This window comes from Aplidium turbinatum, chromosome 18, assembly GCF_918807975.1.
Source record: "Aplidium turbinatum chromosome 18, kaAplTurb1.1, whole genome shotgun sequence".
NCBI lineage: Eukaryota > Metazoa > Chordata > Ascidiacea > Aplousobranchia > Polyclinidae > Aplidium > Aplidium turbinatum.
The window spans coordinates 18,476,892-18,502,935 of NC_137489.1; the positions used below are offsets into that span (position 1 = coordinate 18,476,892).

Consider the following 26,044-nt stretch of genomic DNA (forward strand, 5'->3'; position numbering starts at 1 on the left):
AGCTTAGGAGCAATTAAAGGTTTGCCGTCTGCATGAAAGTTTGTTTATGAGGGACTTCTCTCAATCGTGTCGTGATGATCCGGCAATACTTAATATGGAAATGAAACAGTGACCTCTTTATGTTTTGTCCTTTTAAAATAGCGGAGCCGTAGCTTTTACATTGCATTAAAGAACTAGAGATTGATTGCAACTTGTCACTGCATCTTGACGTTTTAACCTTTTCAACATTGTACCACATTGGTTTCACGTCATAATGTTTCACGTATCAATGTTTTCCCGCATTCCTTCACTTGTAGAAAATAGTGAACCTAAACTTTTGTATAAGCTATTGCACAAACTGCATTCATGCAGCGACGTAGAAATAGCATTAAACTTTTTTTTATATGTGGTGCGTTGTACAATGTTGTAAGAAAGCGAAGCTGCGCGTCCCATAATGTAATTTCCCTAGGTCCTATTTGTCACATTGCTTCCGCTGCGCAATATTGCACTGGGATTTTAAAGCTAAACGATTTGTTCAACAGACAAATTAATATCTCTCAAAAAAGTAAAACACTTCCATCGTAGCACAAACATGAAAGGTGAGGCTTCTGAGTGTTGAAAACAAATAAAAACTTTGTTTGGAGTCCTCATTTGACCTACGAGCCATTGCTTGACCAAAGTAGTTGTGGTAACCACCTTGATGACCACAGTCGGTATTGGTCAAACGACAGAAATAACTAGCAACAAAATCTAATTGCATTCCTCACAAATTAATTTCTTGGCAGTATTGGGAAGACGAAAGTCCTTTGAGAGACCGGAGTCAGTTAATCTTAATAGAATTTTACCTAATATGTTAAATCTACAGAAGCCTTCAAAGCCAACGTTGTGATAAAACCAGAAGCTACTAAGCAATGAATGAAGAAGCCACAAGGTGTGGTCAAATTAAATCGATTCCACCACTTAGAATAATTAATTGTAATTAGGGACTTTACACTTTAGAGATAAATTGCTGTTGCATAAACACATATTTTGTACAAGAAGACTAGAAAGACGGGGTTTATCTGGAAAGTACCAAAATCAAAGAATTTAATTTTCGAACAGGTCATCATGAATTTTCTCATATTTTAGGAAGATAAATTTATTTTTAGCAATCCAAAACAATGTTTAAAATCACAAAAAAAATAAACAAAATGATACGAATTAACTTTTGTCATCTGTAACAGCACAATCTTTATTATTATTTCAAAATGTAGTGACATCAGCAATTCTCTACAAATTCTTTGAGTAAGCAACTTGTAGCACATATCACCATCATCTTTGGTTCCCCTCGAAATTCACTTGTTGAGCCTCATGTTTAGTCATGGCTCTTAAACATAGGACAAGAAAACGTTAGGACAAGAAAATGTTTGTCATTTCAGCATAGAGTAAACAATTATAAGATTCTTAACAAAATAATAAATATGACTACAATGCAGTAGCGGACCTAGAAGAATGTCGGAAAAGGACTAGAGTTTAAAAAAAAGTAAAATGCAGTAATCATAAAATAAATCGACAATGCAAATCCTGATGTCCGAAAAGTAAAACGGGGCGGTTAACTGGGCTCTGCACAATATTTTTTATTAATTGCTTTGTTTTGGTGGGCTGTTTGCTTCTCATCTTTTCCGATTGACGTATTTCAATCTTCAGTCTTGTTGTAGTGGCTTGTGCAGTTCAATTTCAGAATTCAAAGTTTTGGTACCGGTACATTAAAATTATTTTTTAACTGTCACGTTCATTAAATCTATAGATTTCCTGGTGAGAGTTCTATAATAAACAAAAACGTCGGATTTGTTGTTCCGTTTACTTTGCTTCGGTTTATTTTATTTTCTGAACATCACATGCCAAACGTAGCAGAGGTTCAGGAAAATGTACAAACAATAAAGTATAAACAAAAACGTTCACTTTTTTAAGCTAATTAAAAATATTGTTACATCCTACATTTAATTTTAACATACAGTAATAGCAACCTTAAATGAAAATTATTGCAATTGAAATTAAAAAGGTATTAAAATTGTTTTTGTGTTTATTTTGTCTGCACAACCTTGTCTGGATTTGTACAGCTGACGTGACAAATGTAAATAACTTAAAACAAATTTAGCCTTTCGGGGAAATTCGTGGATTTGCTTGGCAAAGTCTACGTGACTTTTTGCGATATGCAAATCCATTTTTCTGAATAGGCAAAGCTGAAGTTTAATTACTGCACGAATACGCCGCACCGAATCAATAAAGATGTATTGTGCTTTGGCACACGCTCACCAACGATGGATTGTTATAATTTAATTCAAATTACTCGCAGTCCGTAAAGCACCACTAACAAATCTTAGTGGTTGGTTATTTTATTACCTTTTCTGGAGTCTTATTTCGCAGCTGCTTTTGATTTGCAGCTGGTTTTGATTGTATTTGATTTCAGACTCCAGCTGATTCGGATTTTTAGATGATTTCGTTTTGTGTTATTTTTTGTATTGTTTTATATTGTAGCTATGGGTCTCCGTTTGAAGCTGTCAGCTTATTTTGCTCTAGTTAGGCTAAATCTAAGAGTAATCTCACTATCATTAAACTTTTGCTAAACCTTACCTACTCAACTTGGCGTTGCTGAGTTTCTTGGAAGCGATTGCAGCATGCAACAAATTCATCTATCAACCGGTGCAAAATGAGCATAAAATTTCAATCCAAACAAAAAAGCTTTTGAAATCCCCGATGCAATGAATTTCAATTTTTAACTTGAAAGTAGAGAAAACAATAATTCACAATGTTTATTGCATCACAAAGTGTAGATTGCTATGTTGAACAGCCTGGTACTTTTACAAGTGATGATTTCAATAGCCTACTTTTGCATAGACTATTTCTGAGGTCTTCATTGGTTGCAGGTTGGGACGCCTTGGGCACGTCAACAACCTTTCTTGTAGGGTTTCTTGCAATGCCTGAGTGTTCATAGTATGAAAATAAATTTGAAAATTGCAGTTCTGATTATCGAAAATGCAGATGCGCGTCTTGGTAAACAATTAGAATCCAACTTTTTCATCTTATGCTGGTAGAAGAACTTCACATCAAACATTATCAATTCTTTATTATTTAAATATTTAAATTCTCAATTATTTATAATAATTTTAACCGATGTGTCTTCAGTAGCCTTTATTTTGAAAGTACAGTTTTCTCAATAGTGTTAGCCCTCAAGAAAATCGAATGTGTCTATCCGATACAAAGTCTCGCCCAGGGCCGTTCCCGTTGAGAGAATAAGTTGGGCCCGATACCAATGAAAGCTTTGGGCCCAAGTCAAGATACTTCCGAGAAAACCGAGTTATATACAACGAATACAAAGTGTTTATTTAAGTTACGGACCCCTTAGAAACGTTGTGGCCACTAAAATCAACCCGAGTCTGGGTTTAAAGTACCCTCTAGACCCCCTGCCAACACTACTGGTCCTGCCTACACTACTGGTCCTGCCTACACTACTGGTCCTGCTTACACTACTACTGGATATGAAGCCAAACATGCACAGTTGTCGATCCTTATGCTTGGTCAGACACGTCGAGTCCTTCAAGACAGCTGTATGATCAACTCGATAAGAAAGCGTTCAAGTCGACGACCTTTATTTAACCAAAACCTAAAAATTACATACGGTATACTGGTCTATACATAGCATCAGAAACCGATTGTAAGCGATGCTCTGAAGCTGAACACTGCTTTTTGAACTAACTATTAATGTTTCAAAATTTGTTTGAACATGATGGTTGCTATTACAAAGCATTTATGACAAGATTGTATCTTTTTTTAATTTCTGTGCAACACCCAACTCAGCTTTTTTATTGAGATCAACAATTACGAACTTGCCAGTAACAAATTTGTCCAATGAAAACAATTCCACCAGGACCTGCACTATTGCAGGCTATTCCTGTTTGTTCTTGCGTAGTTTCTGTACGCAAGAACAAACAGGAATTTGTTCCTGCGTAGTTTCTGTACAAACGTTCTGTGTCCTAGAAAAGATGAACCTTTATTGTAAAATTGGAAGCGTGATAACAAATTATTGTAACCAGCAACGGAGCAGGCTGGAGAAGAATAATCCAGGCTTAAGAAAAATAATCAGAATGAAACCGTCTCTTGGCTTGAAAACACTGTAAAATGCTGAAGAAAAACCCCAAAAAAGATAAAACTAAACACTTGTGCTCGACATCCGACTTCTGCCCACGCCTGTTGTTGCCCTAGGTTGAGTGTTCAAAGCCGCATTGGCCAACCACACCGCCACCAATCACAGACACCATGTTCGGAATCTCACAGAAGACAAACTCAATGCTTGAACATTGAAACGACGATGCCAAACGCGAAACCAGGTGGGCTGCGCGTTCGAATAAAATTAATTGAGTTCGTGTTCACTAACTTTTTAATTTCGCATCGTAATTCCTAAGTAATGAGAAAGATTAAAAATGCGAATAAAAATTTAAATACTTTGAAAATATCGACTTCAAGTTTTCATTTTCAACTGGTTACACTTTCCACTTTGCTAAACTTGAAATACAAGTAAGCTATAGGTTACAGTAGATAAGCCGAACTGAAACTTACAAAAAACATTAAAAATAGAAATCTCAAGTTTGATTTCGAATCGAAGAAGATCAATCTGAGATTCTAATCCTGGAATAAAACAATATTAACTTTTGTTTTCTTAAAGGAAAAACTATGAATCTGGAGCTTAAAACCAAAATGAGATCGTACATCAACAAAAGCAGAAAACAACGTTACAGACATGTTTGTATCTTGAGAATTGTTTGAAGCCTATTTGTTCCTTATAGGCCTAATTAGAAATTGATCGAACTCTCAAACGATGAGAGCTTTGAAATAATTTTTAATATTAAATTTTAATCAAAAATAGGAAATTGAACCTGAAATTTACTCTTGGCAAAAATGAATTGTTTAAATAGTTGCAGTTTTGCAAATTTGTTTGTTTATTTTTACATCAACGTGTAAAGCTGGTAAACCTTCTATCAGCTTGGCCTCCGAGTAATCCACCAGCGCAGTAGCTGCACGATTATACTTTTCTAAGCTTTTTGTGGTCATGATAACAATATCTTACAATTATTTGTATGAGACTTTCTGTTTTATATAAACAAACGAAGACAAAGCGAAGTTTTCATAAACATCGAAAACCGTCACGAATTGGTAAAGCTTACAAAAGCCGTTAAATTTTGACTCCATTTTGGGTCACGTTTGTCCGTTTGTACGTTTCCCGGGTAAAAAAAATGGTGAAAAACTTTTTTGTCTGTTTGGCTGTTTTTACAACATAGCCTCTAGCCATACGAACTTAGTATAAAAGCCGAGGTTGAATCATTTGTTAGCAGAGCAATGATTGCTTCACTGCAAACAGAATGGGAGTACCAACACTTGTGCCATCGCAGTGGACTGGTGCTCTAGAATCGTTCTGTTGCAAAGAGACGATCCGCATTGGACGGTCATTCATAGCCAGGGAATTTTAACCATATAAAGGAGACGCTGACAAAACATAATTGTTGAATTTTGACATTGCATTTTTCATTTTGTACTCAAAAAACTGAGCCACTTTTTAACTACGTTTTTATTATTTTTCAAATTCATAAATTTTTGTCACAGAAACTGAGGCAGCTTTTTTGCCTTCTTACTTGGGGCATCAAAACTTACACCAAAGATACGAATAAAAGAAATTGACAAGAAAATGAAAGTTCAATACAAAATTTAAAATATATGAATTATAGAAGAAACCTATCTTTCCTTTTTATGGTATTTTGCATTTATCTACATCAGATAAGCCCAAACGACCCATCATTTATATGTGAATCAAACGTAGCCTACTTGTAATTTCATCTGTTCACTAACGTTCCTTAAAAAGTGTAGGCTACTTGCACAAAGTTAATCAGTGGTAAATAAATATGCTGAAATATTTTTTGCAAGAAAGGGGAATGCTTCAAATATCCTTCACACTTTTGTAGACTCGTGAACGGAGTTCGTTCCCTCAAATTAGTTGCTTAATTTAAATTAGAGTAGATTGTGTTGTGTTGCTGCTTATTGACTGTGTTGGCGATCAACATCACTGAAATGAATTCATCGCTGCTCATCTTGGGGATTGCTTTCTGCATAATTCGTTTCCTGAATATTGTCGGTTCAACAACGGCAAGGCTTCCTAGACGTAAGTTGTAGAATAATTTTAAAGGTTTCTTACAACAAAGTGCATGTTTTTACAAACAACGTAATTTGTGTTTGGTTTCAGGATTGAAGTTTACGCGGAGTGTATCTGAGTTTATTCACGTTGAGAACGTACGCTGCATTGTTTGCACAGACCTGAAGGACTAACTGTGCGTAGGCCTTGTTAGTTTTGTGCAAAAAATTCAACCAACAAATTACCAACAAAACAATTGACAATAACTTTCTTCTCATTTCCAACTTTTAAAATGCAAAATTATTAGTATTCGTAACATAAATTACACGTTCGCTAGTGCAGTATTTACGGAGCAACATGAAAAATAACTTGGTTTTGAATAGTTTTAAAAGTGACTTACTGTTAGCATTGTTTCTATAGCTGAACATGCTTAGCGAAGAAATATCTAAATTCTAAACTGACTAGCACTATCACTATTTGCTACGGTAGCCCAACCGCTGATATAATTCAGTTTACAACTTCAAAGGGATGTGAGACTTTTAACAATTAGCCAGTAAACCCGGTAGATGTGAAAATACGAGCCTAAAGTAATTGATTGGTAATGACAACCTTGAATCTCGTCATTTATCAAAACGTTTGATATACCATTGAAACGTGGCAACGAAGGACACATAGAGGTGGCATTGATGACTCACAATATCTGTTTCCGCTTTTTGGTGTTACGGAGAATCTGCCATTTGGCTGAGCAGCCGACATTTTAAATAAAACTCGCCAGATGCGCCTCTGTGCGCCATCCTGAAACTATCTGTCTTGTAAAGCGCTGAAAGTAACGCATATTTTCCTTCCGTACAGCCCTAAAGAAACAAACAATACCTGTGTTGTCATCTTGTAAAAATAAAACATAAACAAATTTAATCAAAATCATGTTTTATTCACTGGAATAGTTGGTTTAAGCAACTTTTGTAAATCGACCATTACTAGTGAAACGTTTTACATCAAGCCAAGTGCACTAATGACATAATACTTTCCTACTACAGAATGTGGTCGAGAGATAATGATTCCTGATGAAAGAGTAGTTGGGGGAGTTGAAACCGAACCTCACACTTGGCCTTGGATGGTAAGTAAGGCTCACACATCACAAATATTTTATCTTTTGTCTTAAGTTGCAAAATCTTTTTTTTGTTGTGACATTTTGCAGTTTTCTGCAATGATAAAAAATCAGTTGTGTGTTTGGGGATTGTTAAATTATAAAGCCAAATCAATGAATTCAAGTAGACTAATATGGTCTTAAAAAAAACTATTTCCAAATTTCAATAATATAAAGTTTCTGTGCCTTTTTCATGATTACATGAAAAAGAAATTGTTCCTTTATATCTTGAAGAAATAGAAACAGTACTTTGAAACTATACTTTCGTTTGCTGCCATAAAACACATTTTCTACAAACCTAATGAAAAACATCTTCATATCTGCATGTCTTTCCTATTTTCATCACTATCAATGGCTCTCAATAAATCTGGTATTTGTTTATCCCGGCGTTTCTGTTGCTCCAACGCATTTGAAGGGATTGAATTTAACTGAATGTATAACTTAGGTCAGCATCAACACTGAATGGAGCGCCACTGAACCACTGAGAGGAAGAGGACACACATGTGGAGGAGTTTTGATCAACCAGGGATGGGTTTTGACCGCAGCTCATTGTCTCGATGATCCAACGTTAGTGTTGAAAATAATTTGTGCATTTATATTCCATTATAGTAACCACTACTCCCGCCTTAAACATTGTCTATAATAACTATTTTCAACCCAAGTTTCCCACCATTTTTAATTCACTTTCCAGAACATGTCATAATTCAACCACTAAAATCACCATTTATTGTATTGTTAATATTGCACATCATAGAAATTATATTGTTGTCAACTTGTTTTCCTTTCTGCATACAAGTAAGCTTAATGGAGCACAATCAATAACGAGAAATTGATGAAATTTCCCGTTGTGGTTTCAAATATGGATACACTTTCTGAAAGACAATCTTATTTCTGCACGTTATTACGATGCAAGCAATCGAATGAACAATTTCCACTGATTGGTTTGTAGACATGTAAATATCTTGCAAATCTTAAATAATTTTTGTAGCCCTTAAAATCCAAGTTGCATATTCATAGCAAGCCGAACAAGTTCCCGGAAGAGCCGCCTTCCAGCTGGAAAGTTACTGCGGGAATGCATAACAGAAGCGTAAATTCAACTACAGCCATCAGGTGGCAGCAAAGAGGAGTTCGGCAGTTTTATCCTCACCCTGGTGAGCAGCTGGTTGTTGCTTGTGAAGTGTGTGGTATGATCTTAGGCTTAAACCGACTCAAACACTGATGCAGGTGAAAATTCAAAAGAATTAAAAAGAATTTATTTTTATTAACTGCACATGTTTTTATTCCCATGCACTTTTTTTAGCTTTTGTAACTCACACGTTGCAAAGTTTGTTTTTGTTGAAAAATTTTTGGACAGGTTTTGTTTACTATACTGACAGTTTTTTTCTGGCAGTTAACATTACTTAGCCTAATAAATTAAAGTTTTTTACTCCACGTCAAAAAAACAACAAAGGTATGTCACGTGTAGTGCTTCTGCGGTAACGGCCTGATAGCGTTTTCTTGTGCTATCACTTCCAACGTATGTCACTCAGTTTATTATCGAGATTCTGAAAGATTGTCAGAATCGTTAAACGTCAGTAGCCAGAGAAGCACGCTAAAATAGGCATTCTTTTTTTGATAAAAACGCAGAGACAATTGAATCAAAAGTATCTTTGCTATTTCAGAATTTCGTGACTTGACCTATTCCGCGTACAACGACGTTGCCCTAATTCGGCTGGACAAAGCAATGATCATCAACGCTTACGTGCGCCCTATTTGTCTACCGAACAGACGAGTCACCCCTCCTGGATGGAACAGATGCTACACCGCTGGATGGGGTGTTACAGGTTAATAAAAATATTAAATAATGAGGAATTTAACTTGGAATTTCGCTAACTACTTAGTCATCTAGTGCTTGAACATTCGGCTACGTATACTATAATGTTCAATTTTAGTAAAGTTAATAGGCTATGTGTTGGGTTAACACAAACTACGTTAACCTCAGTGAAAAAAGTATTTTATTTTTTGTTGCATCGTAAATATTGTGACAAATTCCAACAGAAAACTATAGGCCTAGTGCTTATTTTTACATGTATGCAATGAATAAATCGTCTATACTTTCAGCTGAAAATAGCAATTACTTTTCCCTGACACTACAGCAAACCGAAATCCCTATCGTCAACTACGTTACATGCCAGGAGCGCTTCGGGAGAGCCTATAGAGCTCGGCAGCACCTGTGTGGAGGAGACTGGTTTAATGGAAAGAAAGACAGTTGCAAGGTAGAAATTCTGTTATTGGTAAATTTTAAAATCAGTGATTAATAATTTCCGCAAAAGCGAGCGCGTCTCTTGCGTTGCGTTACTCGAGCGATCCCCAAAGTTTAACGATGTTAATGATTCTGCAATTTGTTTGTTCACTCAGTCGGTCGCTTTTCTGGACTATCTAGGAAGGCTTTAATAACTTCATGGATGAAGTTTTATTGTAAATCGCTTTCCATTAAAATTAATATAGGTATAGTTTAGTCGTTGCAAATTGTGTTGAAGATACACATGAAACTTACTGCAGAGTAAGACACAGAAACATTCCACTGCAGCTTATAAATGATGCCGAATGTTGTTCTATAATTAATTACACATTTTAATGTTGATTGTCATTTGATTTTGATTGATTGATTGTAATTGATTGTCAGCTGCATTGTTGCTTCACAGGGCGACAGCGGTGGACCACTTGCCTGTGAGCTCGACGATGGTTCGTGGTACGTAGCGGGAATTGTTTCTTGGGGAATCGGCTGCGGGCGTCAGAAGAGCCCAGGGATCTACACCAACGTGAGGAATTATGAACACTGGATTTTGTCGATTCTTTTTTATTTTTCGCCGGAAAGTACAGTTGCTTTTCAAAGGTATAGAGGAAGACGAAATGCTGCTGAAGATTCAGTTTTTCTCAAGAGAATGTTGAAGCAAAAGTAAAAACAAAAAAAATGGAGAACTCTTAAAAACACTCTAAACCCAAGGTTTCTTTGTTGCTTTGATTATGAACTAGAAGTTTTTAAAACTTTACAGTAAATATTCAAGTAAAATTCTTCCTTAAAGTTTCAAGTTGCTAAACAGCCAGATAAAGACTTTAATGACAAAAAGAAACATCAAACTACGTGAAACAATCAATAAAGTCTGAACGAAAAACGAAAAAGCGAGCAAGCTGATCAAAAATACGAACTGTACATATTATTTTGTCGTGAAAACAGCAATTTATTTGAGAGACGCATTCTGTTTTACCAGTAGCCTAACAGACTCATATCAGTCAACTTATTTCTAAACTGACTCACTCTGTTGTCTACTGGGTGTAAACGATTTCTAAATGGAAGGTGAAATTTGGTGTGGCTGCAACTGTTTGTTTACCGTTTGTTACTTATTTTTGTTACTTTTAATTCAAAGCATTCCAAGTTGATAGTTTTTTTTTTCGTTGCACTACTGTAACCACGTACAACAAACAGTGTTTTTTGTAAACAACACATTTATGTTTGATCGAACAAAAAAAGCATACCTGCTGGATAAAAATCGACAAAAGGGCTTCTTTGTTTCAACACTTTGCTTTGTATTGCTTCATAAATCCACAAAAACTTACTAAAAACAAAGTACTGTACATTAGAGCGTAGGCCTCGCTACAATAGCGAAGTCCACGAGAAGTAGAATACTTACAATGGCAGGTCATGGCATGGGTGAGTAGCGCGCGTAGACTTTTTAATGACAAGATGTTTGTGTGTTTTCAAACATTGTATAGTAACAGACGTGCAAAGTGGCTGATTTTGACAGACGGAAGAGTTGCATAAAGTAAATATTGCTGATAAATGCAACTTGACTAAATGTAGTTGGTGGCAAAGCCGCACTAACATTTTGTGAAAACTACACAAGTTAGTAAACGTATAGCTGTAGGAGAATAAAACATTTTTGGGGTTACAAACAAAATTTAATTAAATTGTCTTTGCAAATCTATTCTTAAAACGCAACACTTTACAACTTGCACAAATAAAAGGACATTTTCGCCCAACTTAAGGCTATTTTTGCAGTGGGAGTGTAACTACCCCCTTGCACCTCGTTCTCCTACGGCTATGAGTAGACGCATACATAATTCCCGTCATTGATTCATGTCATCTAGAAATGATATTGGTTGATATTAGCATCCTTGCCTTATTCTGATAAATGGGCATTAAGTATTTATTTCCTTCTGCAAGCTAAATAGAATTTGAATGTTAGAAATTTAGTAAAAATACCGACAGTTGTGTAACTGTTCAGTTTTGTATCAACTATTTGGCTTATGACCATATAAACCTGCCAATGTTTTGACAAATGTAACAAGTTTGAATTTAAAATTAATTGCCCATTGGCAAGAAAATTGTATAAATGGCATAGCCTACTTGTATGCAAGTCCATCGTCGCTAACCAATGTGACGGGTTGATGAACCAGAGCTGCTAGATATTTATAGTAAATTCGAGTAGTCGAAAAAAGCTGAAGAAATCTGTTTTGACTCTTATTCCTTGATCGCGACATATTTGACGTTCAACAATCCATTTTCTTTCATGTTTGCTTTGATTGTAGTGTGCTGTGACTATCCTTTCAATTTTAGATTGCTTCAATATCATTACTTTGTTTTGCTTTGATCAATAAACAACGAGTTGAACTTTATTGTGATAAATCAGTAGCTAGTCTGAAATATCTGACTAAATGTTAAAAAATTAATATCAAAGTATTATTCAGTTGTCAACGTGTTGTTCCATAACTATTGGTGGGTATGTTATAAACAGAATGTTGATTAGGCTACATTAAAAATTTCGTAAAAGTGATATTTTACGAAATCTTGTAGTAATAGTTTGAACAGACCCTTTCCATGGTAAACTATTGTTGTATACAAAGATGATACGGCTTGACAAAGTTATTTTTGTTGTAGCATAAGATGTCCAGCAGGTGAAATTCTGTTTAATGCAATAATAAAAGCAATTGTTAAAAAAAAATGTTGCATTGTAGCCCTATTGCGTTATAACTGTGAACTTTAGTTTATCAATATGGCCAGATAAGCCAGATAAGATATAGCCTGATCATAATCAATTGCTACAATTTCACAACAGTGAGTTGGAATGCGCAGCACATGCAGGGGGATGATAATATCTGTGAACAATTTGCTGCCACAATTGAGTTTAGATAGAAAAATAAATGATTGTGCTACTCGTTTGAAGAAAACGACGCACCAGGGCGTCGCGACGCACAGTTTGAGAACCTCTGCTTAAGAATAGTTTAACTGATTTGTGGCAACTTATTTTCTACAGAACAACACAATAATTGCAAATCGAAAATGATATACACTGACCCATCAACACCTGCGTTTCACTGGTTCATTTGAATTGAGTGGGGTTCAACCAGAGGCGTGGCTAGAAAGAAAATTTTAGAGGTAAAAAGCAACTGTTTAAGAGGAGGGTAAACTTTAATATTTGAAATAAAGAGTTTGTTTGATAATATTGGTACTGATGCAACCAAACATTTACGAAACGTCATTCAAGATGTAACACAATGTCATTAAAACGACGTGACAGCATTAACTACCAATTTTTGTTTGGCGAGGAACGGCAATATAATTTTTTTTGGGGGGGCGATTGCTCCCCAAACCCCCCTGTGACTACGTCTCTGAATTTAACCTTTAACCTCTGGCTTTGAAAATAAAAAAAGACTTTCCTTGATGAAGATACAAAATAAATCATAAAGACTAATCTCATAATTAATTAAAAGAATCAATCATAGTAATGTAAAAAGAAAAAAATGAAACACCAAAAACGTCACGAAATCATACAAATATCTCAGCCAGCATTAAATATGTGTTTTTATAAAATGATCTACCAGACTAACCAGACACATTCAAAATTGAAAGAATACTTTGCAAGTGATTTAAAAGTTTATACACAGTAGTGAACTGTATTTCAAATTCTAGGTGAAAATACACACAGTTTGAAGGAGAGACAGTAGAACTAACGGGTTCGTCCTTTGTGTAAACAGAAATGGCTATTAAAGCAGTTGTGAAATCTTTTCGAAAATCCTTTGGGCAGATGGGCTTGTTTTGAAGAGTTCTTATTGGCTTTGTAAGTGCTTTCGTGTTGTAATTGTTCAATCGTTAGAGTCTAAAATTTCCGCATAACCTTTCCTCGATATGACAGCCGTGTATATTCAGACTATATGGGTAGATTTATCACTTTCCAATGATAAGCCTGCCCTCAGCAGCAAACAAGTACTTCAAACTTTCAATAGGATTGTATTGAGGTTGAGTGTCTGACACAAGTTTTAAATCTTTGCCGCACTGAACAGTCGAAAGCAAAAATTCTTTTGTGTCTAAAAACATAACAAAAATTCATTTTGTGTAATATAAGTCAAATTTTGGCATTTGTAGGCCACGAATAAAGTGACTATGAAATGTACGAAAAGGAATATTTATTTTGGAAACGATTTCGTATCAAGTTTAAGCAGCATTGCCATCTAGTGGCAATGTATATGCAATATTGTATGCATCAAATCAATTGGGTGGCACTATGCATTTATCGGTTTAAGAACAGGTGTGGACTAGCATAGGCTACTTTTCATAGCGGAAAATAATTGAGAGCGTGAAGCAGACTGAAAGCTATTTTATGAAGCTTAAAAACGTGATGGGAAGAAATGTGTAGGCATCAGGTGAGGCGGAACTTGAACCTTCCACCAAGTCACTCTGTCCTCAACGCTGCTTCCACCAAGAGGAAAAAGTCTCGGAATTGGTTTTAAAATTGTTTAGTTTTATGGAACGGGACATTAGATCTACGTAAAAACAAGATCAAATTATTCTGCTTATCGGACCAACAGAAGCTGTAACTCAAGCTATAGCAAAGATAAAATGATTTAGATTGGAAGTTGAAGGCCTTATTTTTTACATTTTGCAGATATTGACTACCGCTACTACTGCCTGACCGAAATTTTATAAGAATTTTGTACTTTTTTCAAACTCGTAATGATATAAAAGCTTTTGGTTGCCTTGAGGAAGCAGTATAAAAAGAGAAAAATAAGTTAAAAAATCGTCCGGCTAACAGTCTGATTGAAATGTACTGAATCACATTATCTTTGTTTTGCAAGCCAGGTGAAATAAAAACCCAATCTGTCATTCGGGAAAGACAGTAAAAAAGACGTTAAAATATCATTCTTAGAAAATTTCAATCAGACAGTTACCTAGAGTTGGCAAAATCTGGAAAAGTTCGCAGAATGTGACAAATCAGGCGTGTTTCTATAGGACGGTAGCCAACTAGCCATGGTAGAGCGTAAGCAAAGAAAGTTGTAAAAGTCAAGAAGGAGATGGACGGCTAGTTTAGCAGATAATTAATGAGTTAAATCAAAAACCAATCAACGATATTCTACATTTTCCTTCTAACAAGCTCCCGTCAATCAAACTGCAAAGGTTGCTGTTAGGAAACCTCATATTGGAAACCTTAGTTTATTTTCGAAAGATTCCAGTTATCACCTCCATGCCAAATACGTCACAATCAGAAGTATTGTAATGCAGCGGTAGCAACAGTGAATACTTTTCAGAAGTTACTTAGTGGTAATCAAAAATAATCCAGTTAATATGAAAATCAACGTTGAAGGCGCTGACAATATGACAGCTGTTCATAAAAAAGCTGCAATATTTCATTCATTTGCAGTTTGAAGTAGAACAAAAAAATGATTACGGACCGACATGTTAAAGTGAAGTTACTGCAGAAGACACATATGCAAACAAATAAAATTGCAAATCATCCACGATTTTATTAGGCTTAGGCTACGTAGGTTTATCTGTAAGCCAAATCAAAGGTGTATGCTTTTATGCTTTAACTTCTATTGGTTGCAAATTGCTTTTAAAATATCGCGATAACAATGAATGGATATAAACAAAATGTTTTCACATCCGGATTACTGCCAATTTGCAAGTATCGAATTTTGACACCTACAGCAATGCAACTATACAGTTGGATCTTCATTATTAACATCAGTGTTGCCGGAATAGCTGCTGGTATTCAATGGCTGTAAGTACATTAACCTAAACATAGTTTTGTAGAACTTATAATGTATGAAGTTAAACTGTGTTGCTGCAAACGTGCCTAAGACATTGACACTTCTCAAAAAAGCATTTGCTGACCAAACAGAAAATTGAATTTCTCATGACGTGTATAGGCTTCTAGTTAAACACTGAGTTACACTGGGTGACCTCCAAGGCCAAATGAATCCGTGAACCTTCTCTGTTATGCATGAATGGCTTGTGTAGAAGAAGACCCGTTCACAAACTAACAGCAGCTTCTGCAGTTCTGTTCTGAGTTTCTTTGGTATAGTTCTGTTCTGTGAAACGAGCTGATAATTTACAATTATGTAATATCTAGTTCTAGATTGATGTGAAGTCCATATTTAAGTTTTCACGTTTTTGCCCACTGACACTAAACTTAATGTCACAGTAGGCTTCTTTCGGATGACAAAATACTTTAAATTGAAAAATACGAGTAGGTAAATTCTCAAGGAAATGAAATGTCTTCTGACAGGTGTCAAACCCACAACAATGCTTATAATATGAAGGACTCGGTTACATGCCTTGTAATACAAAGGAATTTATTTTCACACGAGTCAGTTCAATCGATTTTTAGCTGTTTATGATTGAATCGATTTTTAGCTGTTTATGATTGAATCGATTTTTAGCTGTTTATGATTGAATCGATTTTTAGCTGCTTATGATTGAACTGACTCGTGTGAAAATAAATTCCTTTGTGTAGGCCTATAGATAAATTCTGTTTGAAATTTTGGTTGATTGATCGGCATATATGTTTGTAGTGTGGTGTATTGTATGACACACGTGTTGTTAAAAAATAAATGCAGTGAACTACTTAATAAAACTCACTGATGCTAATCTGAAATCTTCCAAGCCAGTAAACCAGTCTTTCTTTTACATTGATTCGAACGTGTGCAGACGTTGAAAAGACTGTATGCTGGTTGGGAGTGTTGCCAAAACTTCTCTTATCAAGTTTCAATATTTCAATTTTGTTTTTTTCAAAAATTGATCAGCCTACTCATTTCCGCATGATATAAAACTTACTATTTCAGATCTATCAGTAAAGTATTCGCAGTGGGAACCCAAACTCAAACGCCATTTTACGTCAGTCTATGCAACGAAGGGTCTTTTCTGACTGACAAACAACAACAAGTAAGATTGATTCATCCAGAACTTTAACAAGTTTGTTTGGACAAAACTGAAATGCAACTTCAAATAAGTTTAGTCTAAGCCTTAATATTAGTTTATATTGTGACACTGACTTTAGGCATAATGAAAGATAATCTTGATGGGTGATTACGATATATTGAATAAGCTAACCCTTTTATGTCAATGCCAAATCCTAAAGTTGATTTGGATAATTAATGGTAAATTCGATAAAAGTTGATTGATGTAGCCTGAATATTATTAGAAAGTGTAAACAAAGTACTAAAACGAAATCCTTGATATCAGTTCAGAAATCTTGTACGTTGATCTTAGTTTAATAAATCTGAAAAATCCTAAAATTATGAGGTGAAAACCCTGACAAAGCTCGATCTTCAAATTTATGATTTAGTCCGCATTTATAACTCTACATCTTCAGTACAGCTACTGTTTACGTAATGTAGAGCTATTTTATGTATTAGTCTAGCGCAGTGGTCACGGTAGCACAGCGCAGCGCTAGAAGCGCAGCACAGCGCAGCACAGCGCAGCACAGCGCAGCACAGCGCAGCACAGCGCAGCACAGCGCAGCACAGCGCAGCACAGCGCAGCACAGCGCAGCACAGCGCAGCACAGCGCAGCACAGCGCAGCACAGCGCAGCACAGCGCAGCACAGCGCAGCACAGCGCAGCGCAGCGCAGCGCAGCGCAGCGCAGCGCAGCGCAGCACAGCGCAGCACAGCGCAGCACAGCGCAGCACAGCGCAGCACAGCGCAGCACAGCGCAGCACAGCGCAGTTAGTCTAGCGCAAGAGCTAATGAGACTGTTCAGCGCAGGGTGGGTAGGAAAATGCTCTTTTCAGGGCACGGCAGTGCTCGCACTGTCGAAAAGTAACGACAACCCACCGTACTGCAGCTGAACACCGAGGGCATCACGGCCAACAAGCTCAACATCATCGAGCACCTGGCCACCAAGCATCAAGCCCTCATCATCCTCCTCCAGGAGACTCACTGTACATCTGTGGATAAGTTGGTAATAACCAACTTCACACTCGCAGGCGCAACCTGCAGCAGGAAACACGTCCTCGCCACGTTTGTCCATGACCGGCTGAGCTGGTCCTTGGTTGACCAATCCCAAGCTCAATCGGAGATCGAGTGGCTTTGTGTAGATGTAGCAGGCTACAACATCGTCAATGTCTACAAGCCCCCACCTTCGCGGATAACATCAACAGCCATCCCAGTGTTCCCCCACCCCAGCCTCTACGCTGGCGATTTTAACTGCCACCACACTGACTGGGGGTACAACTCCATCAACAACGACGGAGATAGTCTGGCCGCTTGGGCAACCAACAACAACCTCGCCCTCTTATACGATCCTAAGGGCGCACCGAGCTTCCACTCCGGTCGTTGGAACACTGGCACGAACCCAGACCTGGCTTTCGCAAGTGATGACCCCGATGATCGCCAGCCGGACAGACGTGTGTTAGAGAAGTTCCCAAGGTCTCAACACCGACCCTCGCTAATCACGGCCCCCTTGCTTGCCACACCTATTCCGAGCAAGCCTGTCAAGCGATGGAACTTCAGAAAGGCCGATTGGGAATACTACAGCTTCCTCACAAACGAAGCTACGCAGTACCTCCCATCCCCACACACCATCAAAGTGGATAAAGCCTACCAGGACTTCTGTGATGCAATCACATCTGCGGCAAAAGACTCCATCCCGCGAGGTCGACGGAAAAACTACATACCTTGCTGGGATGTGGAGTGCGACAGGCTTTACCGCGACTTCCTCCGTTCCCCCCAAGGTACCGCCACCACCAACTCAGCAACAGCCCTGCTGGCAAGATTGGATTCAAAGAGGAAGAAGCGCTGGACAGAAGCCATAGACTCAATCGACTTCACGCACTCCAGGCGCACAGCATGGAGTACACTCAACAACCTCACTGGCAGATCACGTGCCTCTCGTCGCCAATGCCCCATTTCAGCAAATGCCATCGCCTCACAACTTGTGAAAAATGGAGTGCACAGAACGAGAGACCGTGAATCAGACAAGTCCGTCCTCAAGGAAATGACGGACCTCTGGAAGGTCCCAACACCTGTCGAGGGCAACATCTCTGGTGAGTTTACCCCAGAAGAATTTGCCTCCGCCCTCCAGCACCTAAAGCCAGGCAAATCCCCGGGCCTTGACCACCTATGCCCGGAACTAATACTCCAAGCTGCCCCCTCTATGAGGTCCTGGTTAAAAGAATTCCTTTCCTGCTGCTTGCGTCACCTGCGCATCCCAAAAATCTGCAGAAGAGCCCTAGTGGTTGCAGTCCCAAAGCCGAAGAAGCCCCCAGGGGATCCGAAGAGCTACCGCCCCATCTCTCTGCTCTGTATCCCCTTCAAGATACTCGAAAGACTTATCTACGCCCGTGTCGAACCGATAATAGACCCTCAGCTCCCTCGGGAACAAGCCGGCTTTCGCCACGAAAGATCAACTGTAGACCAGGTCACTCTGATGACCCAAGACATCGAGGACAGCTTCTCGGCAAAAAAGAAGGCTCGCGCCGTGTTTGTCGATCTCACGGCTGCCTAGGACACTGTATGGCACAGCGGCCTTACCTACAAACTACTCCGTCTCCTTCCTGACAGGCACATGGTCCATATGATTATGGAACTTGTGCAAAACCACAGCTTTACCCTTTCCACCGGTAGCGGCCGACGAAGTAGACTACGTCGACTCAGGAACGGCGTCCCACAGGGCTCTGTCTTGGCTCCCCTCCTCTTTAACACTTACATCTATGACCTGCCTGACACCATCTCCAGGAAGTATGCTTACGCAGACGATCTGGCTCTCCTGCATCCAGCCGGAGATTGGCAGTCAATGGAGAGGAACCTAAGCCAGGACATGTCAACTATATCAACATATCTCCAGAAATGGAAGCTACAGCTCAGCAAGGCAACGACAGTGTCGGCGGCCTTCCACCTAAACAACAAGGAAGCAAAACGTGAGATCAACATTACCACCGATGACGAGCACCTCCCCTACTGCGCCGAACCCACCTACCTCGGCGTAACCCTGGACAGGTCACTCACGTACCGACGACACCTGGAGTCACTGCGCAAAAAACTATCTGCGCGCGTTGCACTTTTGAGGCGGCTGGCGGGTTCCGGCTGGGGAGCTGATGCGAAAACCCTTCGCACAGCTACCTTGGCCCTCGTCCATTCTACCGCCGAGTATTGCGCACCAGTGTGGTGCCGCAGCTCTCACACCCGCCACATTGACACCGCCATCAATGACGCACTACGCACTGTGACTGGATGCCTGCGTCCCACTCCAACGCACTGCCTTCCCATCCTTGCAGGCATCCAACCTGCTGAGCTTCGCCGTAAAGAAGCCATGATTTCCCTTGCTCGTCGCGCACTGGACCCCGACCACCTCCTCCACAGTACATTTCAGCGCCTACCTGGAGGACAGCAGCGACTGAAATCAAGACGCCCATTTGTGCCCGCCGCACGACAGCTTCTGAACAACGTTGAAGATCTTGGAATAAGTGCGGCACACTGGACGAACTACACATGGAACATGGAGTGGCAAAACAACACCTCCCGACTCCGTGATTTCCTACCCGACGTCGATCCCCACCCTCCGGGAATGTCCCTCGCAAGACTTGCGTGGGTCCGGCTTAACCGCCTACGAACCGGCGTCGGTCGCTTTCGTTCAGACATGTGCAAATGGGGCCTGGCTCCCTCACCAAGATGCAAGTGTGGCGCCACAGACCAGACAGTAGATCATGTCGTCCATGACTGCCCAATCCATCAACCACCACATGGAGCGCTTGGACTGAAGGCCCTGGATGACGAGACTGTCGAGTGGCTGATGACATCATGCCCAAACATATAGTCCAGAAGAACAGCTCATACGACGAAGAAGAAGCGCAGTGGTTTTTAAACTGGGGGGCGTAAGAAATTCTCCAAGGGGGGCGCGAAGGTGGTACGTTGTCTTCAACTAAGCCACGAATTAAACTGATGGCTTCGAAAAGCAGCTACATCTTCATCTCATTAATGCGAGGAAGAGTAGATTGTGCTCCACTTAACCTTTTGATCTATGTATGATGAGAAATATAAAATAAAGTTTGATTTCAATTCAATTCAATATTTTCATTGCTGGTGCAAACATGTAGAGAGCAATAAAGTAAAAACACGAGTTTGACACCAACAAAAGGAAAAGATAACAAAACCAAAAGGTTTAAAATATGCATCGATAAAACAGTGTTTGGAAAATGTTATCTTAAAGGTGCATAGCCACCAAATTTAGACGAGAGAGAAAAAAAAACTTTTATTTCGTCGGTTGTAAAAAATAGATCTACAATTAACACTTGTAAGAACAACAAGGGCGATTTAAAACAAAGGAAATTCAAAAAGTGACAAGTTTCCCGAATTTTTTACTTTGAGCGTCTCGCATTCATAAACTTGTTTGTGTTGTTATTAAAGACTCAGCAAGTAAAAATTGCAGAAAAGCGGTTGTGTGGCCATGCGGATTCAGAAAAAAAGTAAATCAAGATAGAGATATAATTAAATATAATAAAACACAGACATACTACTTCCATTCAAATTGACTTTGATCAATCAATTCCAGTTTTAATTTCCAAAAGTTTTATAAAAGTTGCAAGTGAAATAAATTTTTGTCGATCTAAATGCAATTATTATTTCACCAAAAACGTCGCCAACGTGATAAAAATGCGAAAACATTTGTATTAAAACACAAATTATGGAGAAAGAGTATAACTGTTACAATTTGTGCAAGAAATTAAAGCTACAAAACTGTTTGTTTTAAAATCTAAAACATGTAAAATATTACATAGTTTGACTTTTATTCATAGCTAAAACGAAAAAAGGGGCACACAAAGTTTTACAAGTGACGCCAAGGGGGCCCAGTCCAAAAAGTTAAAGAACCCCTGGTAGCGTGACGTTTGTCTGATGAAACCTCAATCGTAAGGTCAGACAATTGGTGATGTCATTCGTGTCGTTTATATTATGAAATTACGTCTAGCTTTTGCTGATGACGTGGGTTAATATTGTTCAGTTTTTGTTTTGTTTTTGTTTTATTATTTTTATCCTGCATTGCGGGAAAGCGGACTTGAGCGCTATGCATCGGTGTACGCCTTCCGACGTACACCTGACCCACGCTGCAGCCGACGGCAATGCCTGTTTCCGGTTGTCTACTCTACTTATGACTTAAATTTGGTACTACCCATTACTCGAAATCGACCACTGGGTAGAGGCAATTATCGTAAAGTTTCTTGCCCAGAGAAACAACAGCAAGTGCGGGTGGCTGGAGTCGAACATGCAGGTTCTCGACTGCGAGCCCAACGCGCTAACCACTCGGCCACTGCTGTAATTCACATTTAATTTTGTAATTCACATTTAATTTTCAGATTTGCAGGCGATATTACTCCATGATGCATTCCATAGCTCAAGGTGCAACCATGGCAGTTGAAGAATGCCAGAGACAGTTTGATGGCGAACGATGGAACTGCTCCACTCAGCAGCATCAGAGGCGCAGAAAGCGATCTGTGTTTGGACAAAGCCTCACATCCGGGACACGGGAATCTGCTTTTGTTTACGCCATCAGTTCCGCGGCTGTTGCTTATTCCGTAACAAGAGACTGCAGCAAAGGGCTGATAAATGACTGTGGATGTGACAAATCATGGCCTTTCCATGCCCAAATGTCGCAACAATTTGAATGGGGAGGATGTTCAGATAATATTGCTTGGGGGAAAGAAATGTCTAGAAAGTTTATTGACATTCAAGAACAGCCAAAAGCCCAACCTAAAAGAAGAACAAGGCGAAAGAAGTACAGAAAACGTTTAAAAAATGAAATCACAGTTAATTTAAACAACAACAGAATAGGGCGAGAGGTAAGGCCTTGACTTTGATTAGCATATTAATTTCATAAAAATGAAATAGCATTGACATACAATGAATAAGCCAAGGCCTGATTTTGCATAGTTTTAATTAACTGAGTCCTTCCATACACCAAAATAGAGACCTCTTCCAAATTTTAATTGCGTAGTTTTGTAGAGGTTTCAACCACTTACACCAATCCCACAGTGGTAATTTCTGCTTTAAATAGACATATTGCAGCTCGCAAGGTGTCGCTGATGTGGTGAGCTATCTGTGAAGTGCCTTGCGTACCTTTTCCTTCCGATAGCTCAGTGGTTAAGCGCTCGACTCAAGATCAAGCGGTGCTGGTTCGGTTCTTGATGTGTGCGCTTGAGTAAAGGTTCTCCATTCAGCGTCAGACAACAACAATATGAAATCTTTACTCTGTCAATCTCGGTGACCGGCCCTGTGTCAGTGGTTCAAAGCCTCTACAAGTCTGCGAAACTGCCGAGAATAACATATCAAAGGTTTCGTCAGTCCGAGGATAAAAGATTCAAAACAATCACACGCCTAAACCAAACCACCAGACAGCATTGTTTGATGACGTCATTTCATCGTTTCGAGGTAAAGGATATTTTTAATAATTGAGCAGTTGCAGAGGAGTATATTGCATATCAAGCAGAGGTACATCTTTTTTTGTATTCACAACAAATATTTTCGCAAAAAGACCTAAGTGTTTGTTTATGAGCAGCACCAACATTCTTTATCCTAAAGTAAATTTTATTTTAGAAGCAAACCTCTTCACTGATATGCGTTAAACTAGAGATGTTTTCACACATGCTTGACTCAATAAAAGTGTAAGAAAATATTTTTATAAATAATAATACTTTTTGCTTATCTGCATAAAGTGAAAAAGTCATATTTTTTATAGCCTAATAGGTAATAGCAACAGAAGCTGACAGTTGCTTGCCCCCTAGAAAAATTTGACAAAATTTAATATTAATTTGGTCATTTTTTGACTCTGACAATGCTTTTTGTTTGAAACATACAATTTTAGTTGTATTTTAAATCTAATTCAACAGCACACAGATATGTTCTGTAGAAATGCGCAGAAATCAAATCACAATGCGCAAACGGTATAGTGTTACTGCGCATTTTCGCATCTTAAAGGGAACACTGGTTAAAAAAGTTTAAGCATTGAATATTCCAACAAAACGCCATATAGGCAAGTCTACCTGTTAACCCTTCATAACGTTTTTTGGCTCCAGGGTAACTTTTTATAGATATAGTAGTTGCAGTCTTCATTATCTCTACAGCGTGCAATCCAATGTAATACCACATGTCATTAAGCTATAATTGTTTAACTTTTTGATCAGTTTTTGTTTGTCATTTTTTGTTTTGCCGATATCAAGCTGTTCAACTCCACATAAGGTCATACTCTTACGTGCCTATTCAGCTTGGTCAAACGGGAAACATCGGTGTTTTTCAGACTGTAGGAAACTTGATGCGTCATCAATGCAAGTGCCATGGTGTGTCAAGTAGCTGTGACGTGGTGACTTGTTGGCGAAGTTTACCAGATTTCAATGAAGTTGGAAAAAGCTTGAAGGAAAGTTACAGGAACGCCGTGCAGGTAAAGTTTTTTTAGTCTTTGACTTATTGGTTGCATTGGCAGATTACGAGACCTAAAATTCATCTTGAATATCATGTATATTTCATCTTCTAATGATTTTTGGGGCCTAAAACCTTCCCAGGGGCGCAGAAAAGTTGAAAAAATGTACTCGTTAGTTATAGGGAGGGGAGCACAACTTTTTTGAGGCCCACTCATTTTGGTATGATTAATGTTTTTTGACAATTAAAAAAAATTTGCTACAAAACTCGATAATCAGTAACTTAAATCATGCAAGGCCTGTTAATGCTTCCCCAACCCCCTGGTTGGAGGCAGGCCCGGATTTAAGGGAGGGCAGAGGGTGCAGGAGGCCCGGGCCCCCCTTTTAAAGGGAGCCCCCCGACGTGGAAAAAATGTGATTTTGTGTTTGTTTTTTTTTTAGCTTTTGAAGTTTCTACAAAATGCTGTGCGGTGCAGGATTAATGCTACTGTAGACGTAGAAGTAGCTTTTCGTGCCGAAGGCGCGAAAAATTTTTTTGCCCGGCGGCCCCTTGATGTAAAAGTGCTCCGAGCCCCCCATGAGCTAAATCCGGCCCTGGTTGGAGGCCCACCTATGTCTTGATAAAAACAAAAACATTATTGCGCCAAAAATGCCTAAACAACAAAATAACATTTGCATAAATATTCCGGAAGAAAAGCCCCGCACACCTCTATCAAACTTTACTTTCCCTAACTTCTTCCAGATCCTCTACTGCATTGTCGACTGAGCCTGTTTGCTATTTTTAAAATCTTACAGTTGTTTACTCTTGGCTAAAATGATGACTGTAAACTTTTTCTCTACATTGAAATAGGTTGTGGCTACAACCTAACGCTTTCTTGCCCTATTTTTAAAAGCTGTTACTAAATATAGCGGCCCATTATTGGATTTCGTTTGGAAGGGAGCAATAAGATGCTCACACGGATCTGGTCAGTTATAATGCTTTTGTATGCAATCTATTTTTGTTTTGAGATGACTTTTATGTTTGCAGGACAACCAACTCTTTCCTAGTTGATTTTATTTATACTTTTCTTTTCCTTTTTGTGTCTTTGTTTTAATGAGCGTTTAAATCTGGGTGTCCAGTGACATCATTTCTACCGGACTCAAGGTATCCTCACAACGAGCTAACTACATAATGGCGTAGTCATCTCAATACACTCTTTTTTGCACAGGTTCACGTCATACGAAAACACGATCGACCTTATCTGAAAGCAAAAGGGAACTCCCATCGACCGTACGGGGAACTCGGTCTCGGATATTTACGAAAATCCCCGGAATCATGTAATACCAAAGGACGACTATGCAACCCCAACCCAACAACCCCAAACAATTGCAATAACATTTGCTGCGGCAGAGGCTACAGTTCAAGAGAAAGACATGTAGCAACAAAATGCCACTGCAAGTTCAAATGGTGCTGTGTTGTAAACTGCGAGACTTGTAACACAACCATTACGGAATATGTTTGTCGCTGAATGCTTGGCAATTTGTAATCATACTAATGAAAACAAGAAAAGAACAACACACTTCAAAGAACGGAGCATTGGTTTTGCGTTAACATGTGCAAATATGTTCGCAAAGGATTGCAGCAATCACCACAAGTTAAAAATTAAAACTGATAGCAGCAATACCCTGTAGGCTACTAAGCTGGTGTTGTTTTGCTGAGGACATACATTTTTTATTGGGTGGTGAAAGTTTAAAATTAGAAGTCTTAATTATATGGTTGCCTAATTGATTGCACTAACTTATTTGGCATGCGCTGGTGTTTGGTAAATGCCCCTGTGTTCCCATTTTTCCAGTTTCAACGTACAACACTAACTAAAAGTACTTCACACTTACTTGCAATAACATAGGCCTACAATGAAAGCCCTTGAATAAGAATAGCTTCAACACCAATTTATGAATTTTACAAAGTTAATTGCTTCGAATTAAATGCGCTAAATTTGCGAAACAATACACACGATTGTCGTGTGGTATACATCTGCAACGGATTCCTCACAAATGCCAAAATAAGGGGAGCAGCTGACTCGAAGACTATAATTATGTCACTTCGCTGCTTCCTGTC

The 26,044-nt window shown here is 38.7% G+C and overlaps 2 protein-coding genes across 2 annotated transcripts; both read left to right on the top strand.

The window, feature by feature from the left end:
• The first annotated feature begins 6,084 nt into the window (after window positions 1-6,084).
• On the top strand, window positions 6,085-12,215 carry LOC145787671 (chymotrypsin-like elastase family member 2A). The gene is made up of 7 exons (XM_082599466.1): window positions 6,085-6,169; window positions 7,177-7,256; window positions 7,732-7,853; window positions 8,304-8,437; window positions 8,948-9,109; window positions 9,387-9,541; window positions 9,971-12,215. Exons 2-7 carry the CDS (start codon window positions 7,194-7,196, stop codon window positions 10,226-10,228), a joined length of 894 nt encoding a protein of 297 aa, XP_082455592.1. The 5' UTR covers window positions 6,085-6,169; window positions 7,177-7,193; the 3' UTR covers window positions 10,229-12,215.
• Window positions 12,216-15,098: 2,883 nt separating this feature from the next.
• LOC145787779 (protein Wnt-4-like) lies at window positions 15,099-26,044 on the top strand. The gene is made up of 5 exons (XM_082599606.1): window positions 15,099-15,322; window positions 16,386-16,485; window positions 21,892-22,374; window positions 23,829-23,969; window positions 25,155-26,044. The coding sequence occupies exons 1-5, from the start codon at window positions 15,174-15,176 to the stop codon at window positions 25,452-25,454; spliced, it is 1,173 nt and encodes a 390-aa protein (XP_082455732.1). The 5' UTR covers window positions 15,099-15,173; the 3' UTR covers window positions 25,455-26,044.